The sequence below is a fragment of the Nicotiana sylvestris genome, chromosome 12, assembly GCF_000393655.2.
Source record: "Nicotiana sylvestris chromosome 12, ASM39365v2, whole genome shotgun sequence".
Lineage (NCBI taxonomy): Eukaryota > Viridiplantae > Streptophyta > Magnoliopsida > Solanales > Solanaceae > Nicotiana > Nicotiana sylvestris.
This window is the reverse complement of record NC_091068.1, coordinates 139,485,754-139,502,977: the sequence shown is the minus strand read 5'-3', so window position 1 is coordinate 139,502,977 and position 17,224 is coordinate 139,485,754. Positions and strand designations below refer to the sequence as shown.

Here is a 17,224-nt window from a genome sequence, read left to right as displayed (position 1 = left end):
ACTTTTACTCAACACTAATTATGCGCCAAAAGTATTTTCTAAAGAAAAATAAAAAGGAGTTGAAGGAGATTAAATTTTAAACAAAAAAGTTTAATGAAGCTATTTAAAAAACAATTTTCTTTTACAGAAAAAACAAAATATAAAGCTAGCTATAAGTGTATATACTGAGTAATACACAGTAGCTGAATGCTGAAGCTTTGCAGTAGCATTAAAGAGGATGCTGATATTTAATTTCTGAATGCAACATAATTAGTAGGGCGTTGGGATTCATTTATACTTTTAGGTGGTTGTGTGCATTACTCTTCCAAATTAATTGCCCTTCTCCTTTCCTAGGAATAGTAGAAAGATCCTTGTTCTTTCCGGAAAATGTTTTATAATTTCTCCATGTTTTGTTGGCTTAAATATTTTAAAAAATATTTTAAGTATTGGCATCACAATTCGACTAGTAATCTTTTTTTTGAATTTTTTTAACCGATAATAATCTATTGTGTGTATATATATATATATATATATATATATATTGCTTATAAAAAAAATATTTACTTACACAAACATATACGGTCCAACCTCTCTATAACAATCTTGTTAGTTCCGAATATTTTTGTTCATTATAGCGAAGTGCTGTTATAGAGAACATATATTATAACATAACATAAAAATCGGTTTCGGAAAAGCTTGAATTTTATAGTGAAGTGTTGTTATATAGAGATGTTGTTATAGAAAAGTCTGATTGTAGTATAATTTATTTTTTTTGTAAAGGGTTGTAGGATAAACACTCATAGTGTCCCTATAGATGAAGATGAATTGACCAAATATTTCATTAATTGTGTGTGTGTTTGGGGGGTGGGGGGTCAAAACATCTATCTTTAACCTCGAGCTTCTCTAGCATTTATTGCAACCATTGTATATGTAAAAGTTAATTTCTTTTACATAAACTTAGTTCAACTGGCCTCACAATGATATGATTGAAGTTCTAACTCACAAAATTTAGCCGTCAAAGACAATATTTTTTTTGGGAACAAATTTTCTGTGTCACGCGAAATTTGCTTTCAGTTTTCTGAAAAGTATCTTAAGCTAGCTTTTATTAAAATAATTCGTCATATTCCTAAACAGAATTATAATAAGGACAAAAACGAAACAAGCTTTTTAACAGTTATATTATGTAATTCGCCTAATAATGTCAACATACATTCCAGCATTAGCTTTAGGTAGTGGTGCCAAACATGCATGTCCTTAAAATGTGCAACGTTCTATCCTACAGTTATTTCACTTTGACCTTTACTTCACTCCCACTTCTTTAAATTCTCAACACCCCCAAAAAAAGAAAAGAAAAAAAGTGAGGAAAAATAGAGAAAAATGGGATTCTCGAAATGTTTCTTAGGTACTACTCTTGTTCTTGTTATGGTATTTTATGTGTCAAATGGAGATCCATTGGTTCCAGCTTTGAACATTTTTGGAGACTCTGTAGTTGATGTTGGAAATAACAACAATTTAAGTACTCTTATAAAGGCAAATTTTCCTCCTTATGGAAGAGATTTTGTTACTCATAGACCAACAGGAAGGTTTTGCAATGGAAAGCTGGCCACTGACTTCACTGGTAATATATATGTTTAGAAAAATTGTTCTCGTTGTTTCATAATGTATCGTTTTATATTGTACTGTTTTGAGTCGAGGGTCAATCAGAAACAGCATCTCTACCTCATACAAAGTAAGGATACCCTCCTCAGACTCTACTTGTGGGATTACACAGAGTGTGTCTTTGAGCCGAGGGTTTATGGAAAACAGCCTCCCTCTACCTTATATAAAGTAGGGGTAACGTCTACGTACGCACTACCTTCCTCAGACCCCAGTTGTAGGATTACACTGAATATGTTATTGTCGTTATTGTTGTTGTTGTTATATTGTATTGTTTCGTATTGTAATATTTTTGTATCTTTTTCTCATAGTTGTTGTTATGCACAGCTGAATACCTTGGGTTCACTTCATATCCACCAGCTTACTTTAGCCCAGAAGCAAGAGGGAAAAACATAATCACTGGTGTCAACTTTGCTTCTGCTGCTTCTGGTTATTATGACAGGACTCCTCAACTTTATGTAAAGTTTCTTGATTCTCCCTCTCTGAGTTTTGTATGTTTGCCCGAGAAGAGTTAATTTCACTCATGGTTACTCACTTTTTTCATTAACTTTTTTTCTAACGGGTTCGAGCCGTACGTCACGCTCCCATAGGGTGCGACCCTTTCCTTGACCCTGCGTGAACGGGGATACTTCGTGCGCCGGACTGCAATTTTGTAAAAATGATCTATAACAAGAGTTATGTTTGAACATGAAGTCGATAAATCTGCAGATTCATTTTGACCTATTCAACCTTCTTGAACTCTTTCTTTTTAAGAATTATTATAATAGTAAAGTCACAAAACTATTTTATGTAACGTTATAGTAACCAAACATTACCTAGTAGGAGTAGTCACATAACTATTTTTTGTTGCATTAAAATAAGTGAACTTTATCCCCTATATATAACAATAAAGTTACAAAAGTTTACATTAAAGTTACTTTACGAAGGATATGTCTTGTCATTATAGCGGGTAAAGTTCAATAACTTTACTATTATAGTTGATAAAGTTCAAATTTATGACTTCAATGTTATAATAGATAAAGTTCAATGACCATTCATGAAATTAATTAATCAGTTGTATATAAAATCTTCTTGTCTCTTGTGGATAACTAACTTGAATATTACTATATGGTGTTATTTGCAGCGCGCGCTTACACTGGCACAACAGCTAAATAATTACAGGGAGTGGCAAGGAAAAGTAGTGAATTTGGTAGGGAGGACACAGGCTAATAACATATTCTCAGGAGGAATACATCTTTTAAGTGCAGGCAGCAGTGATTTTATTCAGAATTACTACATAAATCCAATGCTCAACAGAGTCTATTCACCTGATCGGTTCTCGGACATGCTTATGCAGTCTTATTCTTCATTTGTTCAGGTCCTTTTCCTCTTCTCCTCTGTACTTTTTGTTATGAGTTTAAGTTATATAGACTGTTAGTGTCAAGTAATTTTTATACCGTAATGTCACATTTATCTCTCATAGTAATTAATATGTCTGTAAATATCTTTTGGATGATCGGACAGTGTAACAATATTTTTGCACTTGCATGAAATTCGTAAGCAACACTTATCTATAAAAAGTGCAAATAGTGATATAGTTTGTCACACTTAGAGGTCGCCGCAAACAGGGGCGGCCCGACGAATTTTGGGGCCTAAAGCAAACTTTATGAGAGACCTTAACTTTTTAATTTTTTTATTATTTATTTGAAGTCTATATTTTAGCTTTTCTTATATACAAAGTTATTAATAATTTTCTTATAATCAATAACTCCTAATAAGTATTTCTCAATTGATAATATAACTAATCCATTTAATCTTTCTTGTGCCATTGTTGTTCTTAGTTAAGATTTTATCAATTTGAATTTTGAAAACTTCTTTCCGTTGAAGCAATGGTAACATGAGTTACTAAAATTATTCCATAAGCAATTTAGGCATTTGAAAAATAATTAAATCTTTTTATTTGATTAAGTGTATTAATTAAACTATTATCTTTTAATTGTATTATTTTCCTTAATACTTGTATCAAATTGTTACTTCCTATATATTACACGTTTTTTACGAAATTCGGGTTCGATATTCATTTCAAGTGCAATTTTCTTGGTAGAAAGAAATCAAACTTTTTCATTGTACAAAATTCTTTTTTTAAACTTATACATTATGTGTTAGGTGTAACAAAAAATGGGGCCCCCACAAATACGAGACCTAAACGGTTGCTTTATTTGCTTTGTGGAACCCCTGGCCGCAAATGAGTCAAATCAATAAACGGGTCATGTAGAACCTACTTAAAGTTTGTTTAGGTCAGAATGAGTCAAATAATTGGTCATAATCCAATCATCCAAATGACCCAACCTCCCCTCCTTCTTTATTTGTTTTTTTGAAACAAAAGCAAAAACTAAAGTACTTTTCTTAAATTATTAACTTAAGTCTAGAAATGCATATAATTCGTAAAAATAGCACGGTATAGCCAGTTTTCGGACTAGTCATTCAAAAATAGCTAGCGTTTACGAAGTCAATAAAAAATAGCCACTATTTTGCTGCAACAGAGACCGGTCTAGCATAATATACTGGAGTTCGGTGCACCTATGTATGAACTCCAGCATATTATGTTGGACCGGTATACTTTGCTGACTCCAGTATAATATACTGGAGCATCGATGCTCCAAACTCCAGTACATTATACTGGACAATTATACTTGCTAGAACTCCAGTATATTATGCTAGAGTTCTAGTGTACTTATGCTGGAACTCCATCATATTATGCTGGAGTTCCAACATACTTATCCTGGAACTCTATTATAATATGCTGGAGTTCGAGCATACTTATGCTGGAACTCCAGTATAATATACTGACGTATTTTTCGGGTTTTGAACAGTGTTTTCGCTCAGATTTATCTTTACATGAAAATGACTAAATTTCGATTACTTTTAAAATTAGGCTATTTTTGAACGACAATTGTAAATCTGGCTATTTTTGAATTTCTCCCATATAATTCATATCTCCAAATTTGATTTTGTTTGTTTGGGTTTGGGTTGTATTCTTACCTATTGGGTTACACGCTTACACTATTTGACCCATTCTGACCCAACTATTTAATGATAGAAATGACATCAGGTAGCCACTTTAAATGGCTGTTATTTAGGAATTAGTCAATACATTCTGAATTTCAATTTTTTAGTTCAATTGTTCGGGATAAAAATATCCTGAATTGTCCTGAAGTTAGGAATTAATTTATTATTTCAGAACAAAATAAATTCTGGTTAATCTCTTAATAGCATCCCAAAAAATGGTTAATCTCTAATCCATCCCATTTAACACTACCTTAAGATTTCGTAGTAATAGCGGGAGCTAGCCACTTTTCAGTCCTTTAATTGAATAATAGCCATTGTCATCAAATTTTAAATTCTATAGGTCAAGGACAATGGGTTGGAATTTGACAACTCTATAACAATGATTATTTTTCAAAAACACAGCTGAAAAGTGGCTATTTCTGAATTTTATCTTTAAAAAAAAAAATCTATTTACATATGCACTTAAGAACCTGTGTGGTCCAGCCTGAAAATTTATGTTGGACACCTTAAGAATTCTATCGTTAAAACATGACATGACATAATATGATATATTTATATTTGAATTATGATTGAACTTGACAGTATTCATAAAAGCCAATGACTGTTTTAACATAATTAGTAATGTATGAACAGAACCTCTATAATTTGGGAGCAAGGAAAATTGGTGTCACAACTCTACCACCAACGGGTTGTTTGCCAGCAGCCATTACTTTATTTGGTGCAGGAAGCAATCAATGTGTAGCAAGATTGAACCAAGATGCAGTTTTCTTCAACAGCAAACTCAACACAACATCAGATAATTTGAAGAGCAGGCTTCCTGGCCTTAAGCTTGTAGTTTTCGACATCTATCAGCCTCTCTTGGATCTCATCACTAAACCTACCGATAATGGTAATTTGCTAAAACATGTTTTTTCCCTTTCATCTTAGATTATATTGATCAATGATCATCAATTTGCCTTAAAATAACTGAACTTTATTCACTATAATAATTAAGTCGCTAAACTTTGACTTTATAGCTATAGTGCGTAAAGTTCACTCACTTTAATTTGACAAACATGGACGGATCTAAGTCTGACTGTGGATTCAGCCAAACTCAGTAGCTAAGCTCCGGCTATGTGTGGAGTCCAGGGAGGGGCCGGACCACAGGGGTCTATTATACGCAGTCTTCTGCAATGAGTTGTTTCTACGGCTCGAACCTGTGACCTACTGGTCACATGACAACAACTTTACCGGCTGTGTCAAGGCTCCCTTCGAACCTGTGGCCTCTTGTTTCCTGCATGTTTGCTCAATTTGTGTATTTGTGTTAAAAAGTTCATTAAATATGAAAAAACTTTAAATTTAGGGTCCAGTTATTAGCACTTGAAGTTGTCGTTCTAAAATTCAGAACTCATAAAGTTAAAATCCTGGCTCCGCATCTGTTATATCAATAACCATACATGAAATGAATCCTTATTTTTTCTTCTGAGTGGACGTAGAATCAGTTATGTTGAAATCAAAGAGGACAATGTATGACATTTTTCTTTGACAATTTGCATTTTCTCAGGATTCTTCGAATCAAGGAGAGCTTGTTGTGGGACTGGAACATTAGAAACATCATTCCTTTGCAATGTCAGGTCAATAGGGACATGCTCCAATGCAACACAGTACGTATTCTGGGACGGATTCCATCCATCTGAAGCTGCTAATGAGAAATTAGCTCAAAGTCTACTGGAGCAGGGTTTTGATCTCATCTCTTAAGCCTGAAAGTCGCAGGGTTCAGTCAGTTAGTGACAGTGCTATATAGTTGCTGTGTTGGAGTTGCAAATGGTTTCGTTTTATTCAGTTTTAAGCTATATTATGTCTTGTGGAGAAGTAGTTAAAACTATTTAAAATGCTGCAGAGAGCTTTCCTAGGTAGTTTCATACTATATGTTTGCCAAGATTTCACCTACTGTTACATAATAATCTGCAGAAAGAAATTATTATTAATATATATATATGTGAGAGTTTCCACATTACACTCTGTCTCTTCATATCATTGAAGCAAACTAGTAAAAAGGACAGTCATCCAATAATGGGATTTCTCCCTATTCCTGTGTAACATTCACTGTGAGAACCAGCTTTTAAAGAACACATAACAAGTCAGTTATGCAGTCTCAAATTTTCTTTGGAATAATGTGCAGCCGCACATCTTGTTTGTGCGATCGCACGCACTATGGAAAATAAGGTTTTAGTGACGATCATTTGTGGCCAAAGCCGTCATCGTAAGTACCTATATGTCGCTTGTTTGGGTAGCGACCTATCTTAAATAATATATTTTGTGGCGCATTTGTTTATTTTTTGTGGCGAGAAAAGTCGTTGCAAAAGCTAATAACAAAACAAATTAGATTTTGCTGGCGACTATTCTCGCCACAAAAAGTAAACATAAATGGTAGTCGCTACTCAAATAAATGGGCGAATTATACATCATTTCTTGTGATGACTCACACTTACAATTTGGTGGCGACAAAATTGATGTTTTATACTTCAATACCACACAAGAGGGGGGGGGTGATTTGTATGGTACCCAATTTTCGCTTAACTTAATTATAGAAGGACCTGGTTCTTCTATGTGTTCCGACTACTACTGTTGCGGAATAATAAATACAGAAAATAAAGAACACAGAGATTTTACGTGGAAAACACCTGGCTCAAAAGGTGAAAAAACCACGACCTACCTTCCAGTAGGATTTTCCCAAACTCTCCACTAAAACCACTGAGCCAAAAATTGCATTTACAAAAACTCTTTTGTAAACCTAGGATTAACTCTAATCCCGGTGTGGCACAACCTCAACTGTTGCGACAACTTCAAGTTAACTCTAACTTGAAAACTCTAAGTACCTAATACAATTGCTTCTAAATAAGCTGAAAGATACAATGTAAAATTACCTACTACAATTGAACTAGAATAAAAGATAGACACTTGGAACTGATTTTTCTATCTGGTTCAAGTAGCTTCAGGTTTGCACGCTTGAAGCACACATAAATTGCTTGCAAAATTGCCTTGCTATTTTGCTCTTAATTCACGTTTAACTTCTGCTTATGTGCATTACCTGTAAAAAAGAACAACACTGATATTTAAGGAGCTAGCAATTAGAGATTGACTAGGATATTGATGTTACTCTTCCATGGTGGAAGAGTTCTAGTTGATCTCATACATTAACTCTATCATTTTCCTAAAGCGTGTTCTCTTTGTGTAAGGAGTCTTTCTCCTTATCCAATATGCAACATTTTCGATCATGATCAGGAGATATTACTTCTGATAAGTTAGGTTTGTCTCCTTCACGTGCATCTCACATGTTTGAGTTGATCATAACTGTGCTTCACAAGATGGACATGGTCCATGTCTGAGTTCCTTTGTCAGTCTTCAAAACTTCACCTTTACTTGGGCCAACAAATTCCCCCTTTTTGATGATGACAAACTCTGTGCTTTTCACTCACTTAGACCCTATCAGAACTCAGCTTATTCGTCAATACAAAGTTAGAAAAATTTACTTATCATCAAGGACCAGGTTCATTAGGTTATAAACATCACTTATTCAGAATATATAAAGCAAAGCACAATATCTCTTCCCTCTTTTGGCATCATCGAAAAGTTGCATAAACAAAGTGTGAGTCCCAGAATTTTAACAATTACTCATGGCCACTAGGGCAACTGCAAGTGCAATCATGGATTAATCATCAGTAATCAAGCAGACATATTCAAACTATCAAGGAAATATCAACAATCAAGAAGAGCAAAAATAGTAGATATCATTGATGGAAGATATGTTGCTACCACAATCCACAAAAAGAAAGCAAAAATATTCAAACATGAGCAAAAGAAAGAGAAATCCCTAATCTGGGTCACTGGTGGTCCTAGACAAGTTCAAGAGATGAAGGCTAGAAGTCCTAAGGCTTGAGGGAGCTAGAGGGTTGGTTTTGGGCTTGCAGAAGGTTCAACATATTCTGAAGAATGTCATCATTCTTCTCCTTTTCCTTGGTAAGCTCAGCTCTGAAAGCATCCCTCTCAGGTTCAACCTCTGTTAAGCGAGCCTTCAGTCTAGCTATCTCAGCATCCTTGACCCCACTTTCCTTAACTAGAGCCCTGACTTTACTATTGATAGGTGTCTTCTTGGATGAACCAGGTTCATTGAGAATGGCATTGACTAGATAGTCACAAGCAATCAAAGTATTAATGCCAAAATGGTCCTTGCATGTGGCTATTTCCCATTTCTTTAGAGGCATCTTGCACCGATCTAGAACAGTAGTCATAATAAATCCATAAGGGGTGGCATGGGCTTTGGAGCCATTGATAACCCTGTCCAGTAGCTTGATGATGAATGCAGACCAGTTGATTTGTCTTTCACTTTCAAGACACTCCATCAGAACTAAGTCCATATAGTTAGCAATATGCTTTCTTTCCTGCCTGGGCAGTAGGCACTTGTTGACAAACTCAAATAGGACTTTGTGTTATGGCTTTATTTCACTCTTGTACACAAAGTTGGCCTCATTCACTTATTCAACATCACAGAATCTCCTAGTGATTTCAAGGGCAGGAGGATGGAATCCAGGCTTGGCCATCTTTGCCTAGTGTAGTCATATATCCCTTAGCAGGGATATCAAGAATCTCACCCAGCTTCTCTGCATCGAAGGTCACTTGAACCCCTTTCACTTGGCTGGTAACTCTGCCATCCTTGACCTCTGTATTGGCCATGAATTCAATGAGTTCATTCCTAGTTAGCCTTCCATCTATCTGAAGGACCATGTCCTTCCAGCCCTGAGCAGCTAGTGCATCAACCAATCGAAACCATTCCTGGCTCTTCAAGTCTTTCAGCAATCTACCCTTCAAAAATTTTCTTTTGCCAAACTTGGTCAACTTGTCTTTTTCACCATCAGACTCACTCTCTTCTTCACCACTCCATTCCTCATCCTTAGCAATTCTAACTAGTTTGTTTTTCACTGCAGTCCTTGTCCTCTTGGCCAATGAAGATTCAGCATCCTTAGACCCTGATGAAGACTTCTTAGAAGAAGTGTTGGTCTTTTTAGGCTTGGGGGTCTGAACCTCAACATTAGTATGTTCCTCCTGATGGACCTGTTCCATCTCCTCAACATCAATAGTCGCAGAAGGCTCGACAACCTTAGCTTTTCCTTTATCTATCCTCTTCTTCTTGCTTTCAGCCAAAGCCTTTTGTAATTTACCCTCACTCTGTTTCACTATACTTCTTGTGGCTCTCCTCTTTGGCAAGGGAATTTCAGCAGTTGTTGGGGAATTGGTCTTTATTTTCTTGGTATTCTTTGTAGTGCTTGGAACCTTAGATGTTGGAATTCTCCTTTTCTTGGGATTATAACTGGCACCTACTTTCTTCAGAAGGTTTGCTAGGGTTTCTTCAATAGATGAATCGGGTTCATCCACATGAGAACTCAAATTTACCAAACCCTCAGCAGCCTCCCCAAATCAATTTCCCCCTGTGTTCTTGCCACTTTCTCCTACAATTTCACCCTCAGTCCCACAAATTGCTAGTCTAATCATCTCAGAGTTGGGTGACGAGTCAACCACTTCTGCCCCTATTCCCCTCACATCACAGCTTGCACCCTCTCTCTCATTTTCTTTTTTATTTTTATTTTTACCTCATCTTCTTCTCAACTCAGGCATTTCCACATCTCTAACAGACCCAACAAGAATAAACCTATTTTCTACACTTTCAACCAAAACAGAACGTACCTCAGAAGGGGAACTCTGAATATTCTCAGAATTAGAAGACCCAATTCCTCCCCCTCACTTGCAGACTTGAAGGAATCGTCTGAGTATTCAGATTCTTGTGCTTGGCTAGCCTTCAATTGTGCGTTCAATCTTTTTGACAGTGCACTTGTAGCCACAATTTTACGAGCGAGCATCTTAACACATTTCCTCCTAGGCTGGGTGGTTGTATTGGGTTGAGGGGGTGTGGAAGAATCAGAAGAAGTGGGTTGTAGAGGAGTGCCTAGGTTATCTTGAGGATTCGACATTGTGACTGATTTCGTGAGAAAATTTGGGAGTTTAGTTTTTGGAAGAGAGAACAATTTAAAGTAAAAGAAATTTTGACGGTTTGGATTAATGAGTGTGGCAGAAGGTGATGATGGGTTTTTAAAGAGAGAAACTTAATTAATGACTAACGGTAGCTTTTTGCAGTCAATTAGAAGTCTAATAAACCTGAAATTTCAGGTTGAATGAGCAGTTAAGCTTTCCTAGATTTTAGGCATTTTTTATAGTGAGAATATTCTAGTAGAGACGGAATTGGTTCAAAAATAAACGGATAGGATTTTTTAATGTTTTTGAACATAAGTAAGACTCTGCTCATGATTTAAATATTTATATTTCTAATTATGTAGAGTAATGAACCAATACTGATGAACCAGGTTCTTCATTTAGAATCCTCTTGATCATGCCTCAATTTACCAAAATAGAGAAAATTTTGTTAAAGATCAGTGAGTCATATCAACACATATCACAGGATTATACTATTTACAGTATGAAACTGAGTACAAATTAATCTATATATTTGCACAAGTTCCAGATTTCCTAGCCAAAAAAAAATCAATTTTTTTTCAATTTTTTTCATTGTGCATTCTGAACTGGTCCCATTAGGTGATCTTAATCATCCCTAATTCTAACATGTTCCTTTCAAAACTTTCTCTACTCAGTGCTTTAGTAAAGATATCAGCAATCAGTTTATCAATAGCACAAAATTCTATAATAATCAATCATTTCTCATAGTTGTCCCTTAAGAAGTGATGTCTAACATCTATGTGTTTAGTCCTCTTATGATAAACTGGGTTCTCAGTCATACTAATAGTACTAGTGTTATCACAAAAGATAGGGATGCAACCAACTTCAATGCCAAAATACATCAGTTGCTGTTTGATCCACAACAGTTGAGCACAACAAGAGGCAACAACAACATACTCAACCTCAGCAGTGGATAAGGCCACTGAATTCTGCTTTTTAGTGGCCCATGATACCATACATGAACCAAGAAAATGAGCCATACCTGAGGTGCTTTTCCTATCCACAAGGAAACCTACATAGTCAGCATCCGCATATCCTACTAGATAAAGTTACTACCTTTAGGGTACCAAAGGCAAAGGTCAGTAGTGCCTTTCAAATATCTCAGTATCCTCTTGACAACAGTCAAGTGGGATTCCTTAGGATTTGCTTGAAAACGAGCACAAAGCCCTACACTGAAAACAATGTCAGGTCTGCTAGCAGTAAGATACAAAAGTGAACCAATCATACCCCTATACAACTTCTAATCAATAGATGAAACAGGTTCATCTATGTCTAATTTAGTAGTTGTTGCAATAGGTGTGTCTATTTCCTTTGATTCATCCATTTTAAACTTCTTAATCAACTCTTTTGCATATTTCCGATGATGGATCATGGTTCCATTTGGGTTTTGTTTGATCTGTAAGCCTAATAAGAAGTTAAGCTCACCCATCATACTCATTTTAAATTCACTCCCCATTAATTTAGCAAATTCCTTACTCAGTTTTCCAGTGGTTTCCCCAAAAATTATGTCATCAATATATATTTGTATTACTAGTAGATCCTTACATTTTTCCCTCAAGAATAGAGTGATGTCAATCTTACCTCTTTTGTATCCATGTTCAAGCAGGAATTTGGATAGGCGTTCATACCATGCTCTAGGAGTCTACTTGAGTCCATATAGGGCCCTGTGTCACGTCCTTAGTTGTTAACTAAGTACACGTGCGGCACTTGACAACTCGCTCACGATCTTGCACAACTTGCTCACGTTCTTGCTATGTAAAGTCAGCCTTACTACACTCAAGATCGCTAAGAGAATGGAAGAAAGAACACAAGAGAATTGTTAAAGGAGGCTTTGTATTAGAGATAACTTGAATTGTTTGCTTGATTGATGAATTACAAATGAATGGCCCCCTTTATATACTAGTTTCCTAGGGGCTAGTGTGTAAATATTAATTATTACACAAGTCCCTGATATTTACAAGATAAGGGCTTTTTCTAGAATTCTCTACAAGCCTAGAAGATTCCAAAGACTTTCCTAGCAAATCCATAAGGATCTAGGTTCTTCCTAAGGAAATGTCCATACCTCTCTAGAATCTTCTCACAAATGCTAGCCTTCTTCTTATGTAAGCTTCCATATGGCATTAATATATGCCAAATGGCGCCTATGTGGCATGATGACATGGCGGGTCATCACACTCTCCCCCACCTAATATTGCGACGACTGCGGCGCAATGCTGTTGCATAAACTCTTGGATCTTATCTTTGAATTGCCATAAGTCTTCATATCGTTCCCACGTGGCCTCCTCCGGTGATTGCCCTTTCCAATGGATGAGGAACATAGCGGTGGCTTTTTGCCCTTGTTTTCGCCTGGCCTGGTAATCTATGATAGCCTCAATCTCCCGATCATGCGAGGCGGTGATAGTCATTGGCGCTCGACTTGATTGGCCCCTACTCGGATCATCCTTATCTTCATGATATGGCTTAAGCATGCTAGCATGGAAGACAGGGTAGATCTTAAGATACGATGGCATGTCAAGCTTGTATGAGATCTCGCCTACCTTGGCGACGATCTTAAATGGCCCCTCATACTTGCGAATCAAATTCTGATGCATGCCCCATAGTGCTTTGAACTGTCTTGGGTTAAACTTCACCATGACCATGTCCCCAACTCTATAGTCCGTGGGACGTTGCTTACGGTCCGTAAACTTCTTCATTTTCTTAGCTGCCTTATCCAAGTAAGACTTAGCAGTGTCGAGCTGCTCCTCCCATCCTTTGGCCATATGATAAGCCCCTAAACGCTTTCCCTCGAAAGCGACTGGTAATGAATGTGGAGTTTGTGGTTGTTGGCCTGTGGCTAGCTCAAATGGTGTCCGCCCCGTGGACTCACTCCGCTGCAAGTTATAAGAGAATTAGGCAATGCCTAGGAGCCTTGCCCAATATTTCTGATGCGCGCTTACATAATGCCTCAAGTAGCATTCTAGTAAAGCATTGACCCGTTCCGTTTGTCCATCTGTCTGTGGGTGAAAACTAGTAGAAAAGTGCAGTTCCGTGCCAAGTATGTCGAACAACTCTCTCCAAAAGTTCCCAGTGAAGCGGGGGTCTCGATCACTGATGATATGCCTTGGTAAGCCCCAATACTTTACCATGTTCTTAAAGAATAGCTTGGCGGCTTCCTTAGCTGTGCAACTCGGTGAGGCGGGCATGAAGGTGGCATATTTGGAAAATCTATCCACGACCACCATAATAGTACCATAACCATCAGACTTCGGTAGGCAAGTAATAAAGTCCATAGTGACGCTCTCCCATGGACGCTCTGCAACTGGTAGTGGCTCCAAAAGTCCTCCGGGCTGTTGTTGCTCCACCTTATCCTGCTGACATACTAGACAAGTCTGCAAATAACATTCTATATCATCTCGCATGCGTGGCCAATAGTAGATTGACTCAACTAAGGCCCTGGTGCGACGTTGGCCTGGATGACCAGCCCACATTTTATCATGACTCTCCCTTATAATCCACCGTCTAATGTCTCCAAACTTAGGCACGTAGACCCGCCGACCTGTGGTAAGTAGTAGATCGTCTTCTATCCAAAACCGTCTCGTCTTGCCTTTGTTGGCTAACTCGATAAGTTGTTTGGCTGCTGGATCATGCTGCATGCCTTCTTTTATAGCCTCCCGAATGTCCCATCTCGCTGAAGTGATTGCAGCAAGCTCGGCTTTTCGGCTTAAGGCATCGGCTACAACATTACCTTTTCCCGGCTTATACTCCAGCGCATAATCAAACTCGGCTAAGAAATCCTGCCACCTAGCCTGCTTTGGTGTGAGCTTCTTCTATGTTTGAAAGTAGCTAGTAGCCACATTATCAGTCTTGACCACGAACCTCGACCCGAGCAGATAATGTCTCCATGTACGAAGGCAATGCACAATGGCAGTCATTTCCTTCTCTTGCACCGTGTAACATCGCTCCGTCTCATTTAACTTGCGACTCTCAAATGCTATGGGATGCTTATCCTGCATCAGGACACCCCCAATTGCGAAGTCTGAGGCATCTGTATGCACCTCAAATGTCTTGGAAAAGTCAGGTAACGCCAAGACTGGCTCCTCTGTTACAGTTGTCTTAAGGCCTTCAAACGCCTTTTGACAATGCTCCGTCCAAACCCATGGCTTGTTCTTCTTTAGTAACTCAGTTAATGGTGCGGCCTTTGTTGAGTATCCATTGATGAACCGATGATAGTAGTTAACAAGGCCAAGGAAGGATCTCAACTCAGTTACCTTTGTGGGTGCCTCCCACTCCTGGATAACACGTACCTTAGCATCGTCCATGCATAGCTCGCCATTGCTAATGACATGGACCAAGAAGTGCACCTTTGATTGAGCGAACTCACATTTCTCCCTCTTGATGTATAGCTCGTTCTCTCGCAAGACTTGGAAAACCTTCCTTAAGTGCTCCATGTGCTCCCCCAAGGTGTTGCTGTAGATGACTATGTCGTCTAGGTAGACTACCACGAACTGATCAAGGTAGGGATGGAAGATCTTGTTCATAAGGGTGCAAAATGTAGCCGGTGCATTGGTTAAGCCGAAGGGCATCACCAACCACTCAAAGGCTCCATATCTCGTCACACATGCTGTCTTTGGCTCATCCCCTTCCGCAATGCGAACCTGGTAGTAGCCCTTTCGAAGATCCACCTTGGTAAAGTACTTGGCTTGCCCAAGTCTATCGAACAAGTCAGCAATGAGCGGGATTGAGTACTTATTCTTCACTGTGACCTTATTAAGTGCTCGGTAGTCTATGCACAAACGCAACGATCTATCCTTCTTCTTCTGGAACAATACTGGTGCGCCAAAAGGTGCCTTTGATGGGCGAATGTGACCAGCATCCAACAACTCTTTCAATTGTTTCTTGAGCTCCTCCAGCTCGGGCGGTGCCATACGATATGGGGCAAATGCGGGTGGTTTAGCCCCTGGCTCCAACTCAATCTTGTGATCCACCTCTCGCCTAGGCGGCAAGTGCTTAGGCAACTCCTCGGGCATGACATCCTTGTTCTCCTCAAGCAACTTCTCTATGCAAGGCGACACTGTCTCTTGAAAATTCTTGTCTTCCTATAGACTTGCAATGGTTGCCACAAATGTGGGCTCCCCCTTCTTGATCCCCTTGACAACCTGCATAGCTGAGAGTTGTGCTTGGATTTGTCCGTGGGGAATAGTCATTGTAGGTACCATGCAAGCTCCTTCTCGCTCCATAACCAAAAGACGTTGGAGGTAGGGGTCGATTAAAGTATGGCAATGTCTAAAGAACTCTTGCCCCAGTATGATATCAAAGATATCCATAGCGGTTACGGTAAAGTTTGTCATACCTTTCCAAGTTCCCAATTTGACACCAACTCCATTATCTACCCCACGAGCATTCTGTATCTCGGCATTCACGGTCTTGACGCGAGAGTTGGTTGGAGCAAGCTTCAATTCCAGTCTCTTTGCGGCAGCCTCAGTCACGAAATTATGAGTTGCTCTAGTGTCCACCATTGCACGAGCGGGCTTGTTGTTAATGGTGAGATCCACGTATTGATTGCCATTCTCGGTAGGTTGGATAGCTTGCTTTGCGACAACACCACATAATCCGATCATACCCAACTGTGCGGTTACCGGACTCTCTCCTTGTGGCTGCTCCTTCCGCTCACGTACCATGACACTGAGGCTCTTGAGGTCAGGACAATTCCTGAAGCCATGTGGCCCTCCGCATATATAGCATCCCTTCTTCTCGACCTGTGCCTTCTTCTCGGCGTAGCTCTGACGGCCACTCGACTTTTTGAAATCTTGAGTCTTGGAGTATTGTTGTTGTATCTCCTTGCCTTTGCCATGGTCTCCCCCACCTTTGACATTGTTAACCTTTGACTCCTTGCCATTACCTTTGTCATGTTTGTCATGCCTGAAGTCCATCAATGATTCGGCCTCCACTATGGCTTGGTCTATATCAGTGACTTGTCGGCGTTGTAACTCTTGCTTAGCCCAATTTTGCAACCCGTCCATGAAGTGGAACAACAAGTCATCATTGGTCAGGTTGGGTATTTGAAGCATAAGGGTAGTGAACTCCTTGACATAGTTACGTATGCTCCCTGTTTGCTTTAATTCCCTAAGCTTGCGCCTTGCCTCGTACAAGACATTGTTTGGAAAGAACTATCGCTTGAACTCCACTTTGAACTGATCCCATGTGCTAATAGTACCTAGACCTTTATCCATGTTGTCCATCTTCCTTCTCCACCATAGCATGGCAGTCTCTGAGAGGTACAATACCGTAGTATTGATCTTGGCCTCGTCGTCCCTCACTTTGCCGTGCCTGAAGTAGTTCTCCAAGTGCCAAAGGAAGTTTTTCACTTCTTGTGTATCACGAACACCTTTGAACACCGGGGGTTTAGGAGCCTCGATTTTGGCCTCCCTCGTCACCACAACATTGCTGGCTACCTCGGTCATGCCAGCATTGACATGCTCCTCGAGTGACTCTATCTTTGCTTTCATAGCATCGATAG

General features: G+C 38.8%; 2 protein-coding genes across 2 annotated transcripts; one reads left to right on the top strand and one right to left on the bottom strand.

The window, feature by feature from the left end:
* The first annotated feature begins 1,263 nt into the window (after positions 1–1,263).
* Positions 1,264–6,679, top strand: LOC104226381 (GDSL esterase/lipase At5g03820-like). The gene is made up of 5 exons (XM_009778364.2): positions 1,264–1,597; positions 1,963–2,093; positions 2,759–2,992; positions 5,317–5,572; positions 6,227–6,679. Exons 1-5 carry the CDS (start codon positions 1,357–1,359, stop codon positions 6,418–6,420), a joined length of 1,056 nt encoding a protein of 351 aa, XP_009776666.1. The 5' UTR covers positions 1,264–1,356; the 3' UTR covers positions 6,421–6,679.
* Positions 6,680–15,803: 9,124 nt separating this feature from the next.
* LOC138883837 (uncharacterized) lies at positions 15,804–16,727 on the bottom strand. The gene has a single exon (XM_070164552.1). The coding sequence runs from the start codon at positions 16,725–16,727 to the stop codon at positions 15,804–15,806; it is 924 nt and encodes a 307-aa protein (XP_070020653.1).
* Between the last annotated feature and the right edge of the window lie 497 nt (positions 16,728–17,224).

What these genes read in the sequence shown, in the direction of transcription:
- LOC104226381 (XM_009778364.2), top strand. Translation starts at nt 1,357, where the DNA reads ATGGGATTCTCGAAATGTTTCTTAGGTACTACTCTTGTTCTTGTTATG. An exon ending in CTTATTCTTCATTTGTTCAG is followed by an intron (nt 2,993 to 5,316) that starts GTCCTTTTCCTC and finishes ATGTATGAACAG; the next exon opens with AACCTCTATAATTTGGGAGC. An exon ending in CACTAAACCTACCGATAATG is followed by an intron (nt 5,573 to 6,226) that starts GTAATTTGCTAA and finishes GCATTTTCTCAG; the next exon opens with GATTCTTCGAATCAAGGAGA.
- LOC138883837 (XM_070164552.1), bottom strand. Translation starts at nt 16,727, where the DNA reads ATGGACGGGTTGCAAAATTGGGCTAAGCAAGAGTTACAACGCCGACAA.